Source organism: Candoia aspera, chromosome 4 (assembly GCF_035149785.1).
Source record: "Candoia aspera isolate rCanAsp1 chromosome 4, rCanAsp1.hap2, whole genome shotgun sequence".
Taxonomy (NCBI): domain Eukaryota; kingdom Metazoa; phylum Chordata; class Lepidosauria; order Squamata; family Boidae; genus Candoia; species Candoia aspera.
Window position 1 is genome coordinate 90,813,401 of NC_086156.1, and position 2,652 is coordinate 90,816,052.

At 36.6% G+C, this 2,652-nt stretch overlaps 1 protein-coding gene across 1 annotated transcript; it reads right to left on the minus strand.

Annotated features, from left to right (window-relative positions):
- LOC134496571 (olfactory receptor 14A16-like) lies at positions 1-948 on the minus strand. The gene has a single exon (XM_063302292.1). It carries the CDS (start codon positions 937-939, stop codon positions 1-3), a length of 939 nt encoding a protein of 312 aa, XP_063158362.1. The 5' UTR covers positions 940-948.
- Positions 949-2,652: the final 1,704 nt, after the last annotated feature.

Genomic DNA, 2,652 nt, shown 5'->3' on the forward strand with positions numbered 1-2,652 from the left:
TCAGATTAGGAAATTCCTTTTCATGGTTGATGTTAATTTCCACACAGCTGCTTGAATGTCCTTGTTCCGGAGGCTATAAATGATGGGATTCAGAACGGGAGGCAAAACTGTATACAAAACAGCAGAAAGTAAGTCTACAGTGGGAGAAGAAAGAGATATTGGCCTCATGTATGAAAAAAAAGCTGTAAAGACAAATAAAGAAAAGACAACCAAGTGTGGAATACAAGTTGAGAAAACTTTCCATCTGCCTTCAACAGATGGAATCTTCAGCACAGCAGAAATAATATAGCCATAAGAAGCAGAAATGACTCCAGTAATAAATGAATCCAACACAAATGCAATTATCCAAATCAAAATGTGGTTAACTTTTGCATCACTGCAAGAATTTTTTAGTAACTGAGGAATATCACAGAAAAACTGCTCAATCTTGTTTTGCCCACAGAAGTTTAATTGGAAAGTCATGACAGTTTGAAGTGATGCATGTACCAGGGAACTGATCCAGGAAGCCACTGCCATTAGGTTGCACATATTCCAGGTCAGGATGAAACTATATTGTAAAGGATTGCAGATGGCAATGTACCGGTCATAAGCCATGATGGTAAGCAAGGCAATCTCAGAACCTGCACAAGTCAAAACTAAGAAAACCTGAGCAACACATGCAGGAAGAGAAATTACTTTGTTACCTGTCAGTGAAACTGCCATTGATTTGGGGACAGTGGTTGTGATGTAACAAATATCAGTCAGGGACAGGTTGACCAAAAAGAAATACATGGGGGTATGAAGGTGGTGGTTCAGGATTACAACAATCACAATCAGAAAATTTCCAATTAAAGCTATTAAGTAAATGGATAGAAACATGACAAAATGTAGAAGTTGTATATTACGGTCAGAAAAAAATCCCATGAGAAGAAATTCTGTCACGGTAGAGTGGTTGGACATAGTTCTTTCAATCACTCTGGACAAAAACAAATTATGACTGGAGGTTAGTAGGGGGAAAAGATGAGGACAGTAAATTGATATTCATAACAATTTAATGTCACACTGCAATTATAAATCTTTATTACATTCAAAAATGACTGCCAAAATACAGAATTTGGATATCATGTTCATCAGAATTACCCACCATAAAGATTTCTGAGGTTGTAAATTGATTATCCTTTAGATATATTTGCATCATTGTAGAAAAAAAGGGATTATAATAGATTACAAACCACAATTACTGGAGGAAATTTAGAAGGAGGAATTATAGCTATATATCATTATTAATGTTTTTATTATTTATTTGCAATGCTTTTAATTAGCAGTATTAGTACTTGTTATTTCTCTATAATTATAATTGGTTTTAATATAGATTTAATTGTCAAACATAATTTACTAATGCCAAAAGTAGGAGGAGACATTATTCAGGTTACGGGGATGGATGTTTGCTCATCCAACATATCTTTTCTTTTTTTCTATAATGATAGCTACTTAGATAGCTAGATTTGTTGTTGTTTATTCGTTTAGTCTCTTCCAACTCTTCCTGACATCATGGACCAGCCCACGCCAGAGCTTCCTGTCGGTCGTCAACACCTCCATCTCCCCCAGGGACAAGTCCATCACCTCTAGAATATCATTCATCCACCTTGCCCTTGGTCGGCCCCTCTTCCTTTTGCCTTCCACTCTCCCTAGCATCAACATCTTCTCCAGGCTGTCCTGTCTTCTCATTATGTTTCCAAAGTATTTCAGTTTGGCCTTTAATATTGTTCCCTCAAGTGAGCAGTCTGGCTTAATTTCTAGGAGGATGGACTGGTTTGATCTTTCTGCAGTCCAAGGCACTCTCAGAATTTTCCTCCAACACCACAGTTCAAAAGCATCGATCTTCCTTCTCTCGGCCTTCCTTATGGTCCAGCTCTCACAGCCATATGTTACTACGGGGAACACCATTGCTTTAACATAGCTAGATAGCTAGACAGATATACATTATAATAAAGTAATATAAATAGAATTCTGCAAAAATCTTCTGTACTTTAGAGTTCCAAGAAAACAACAAACTCTTACCAATTTGGCTAAAATAAACTATGCATGCAGATGAGGGTTTTTTAAATAAGAATATGTTTCTGTAATCCATCCAAACAAATAAAATCTGATCCTCCCTCCCTGTCTTCCTGCCTGCCTGCCTGTCTGCCTGCCTGCCTGCCTTCCTTTCTGCCATCCTTCCTTCCTTCCTTTTTGCAAGGGAAATTAATCTCTATTTCTCTGTATTCTAATTTGCTACTGTCAGGAGAATTCATGCAATTTAACTCTTACAGAATTGCCGGTGGATGTCTTTTACAGAGAGATATAGGATAGCAATAGGACAATGAGAAGGCAAAGGAGAACCAGAACTGGAAACAGGACCAGTACTCCTTTTTTATTATAGTCAATGACCAGTTCATAACACTTTACATACATAAAACTGATACTAATTAACCAATTAGGTAAACAAATTAATTTTAAAAATCCACACATCTTACATCTCACATTAAAAAAAAAAATTCTACAAATCCTCCTGATTTTAGATATGCATATATTCTGTAAAACTTTGGCCAACCTGTCAAGCTCATCAACATTCAGTGTGATGACTGTTAAAAAGAAAAGCAGAGTATTGCAAGCTGAACATCAGAATTACCT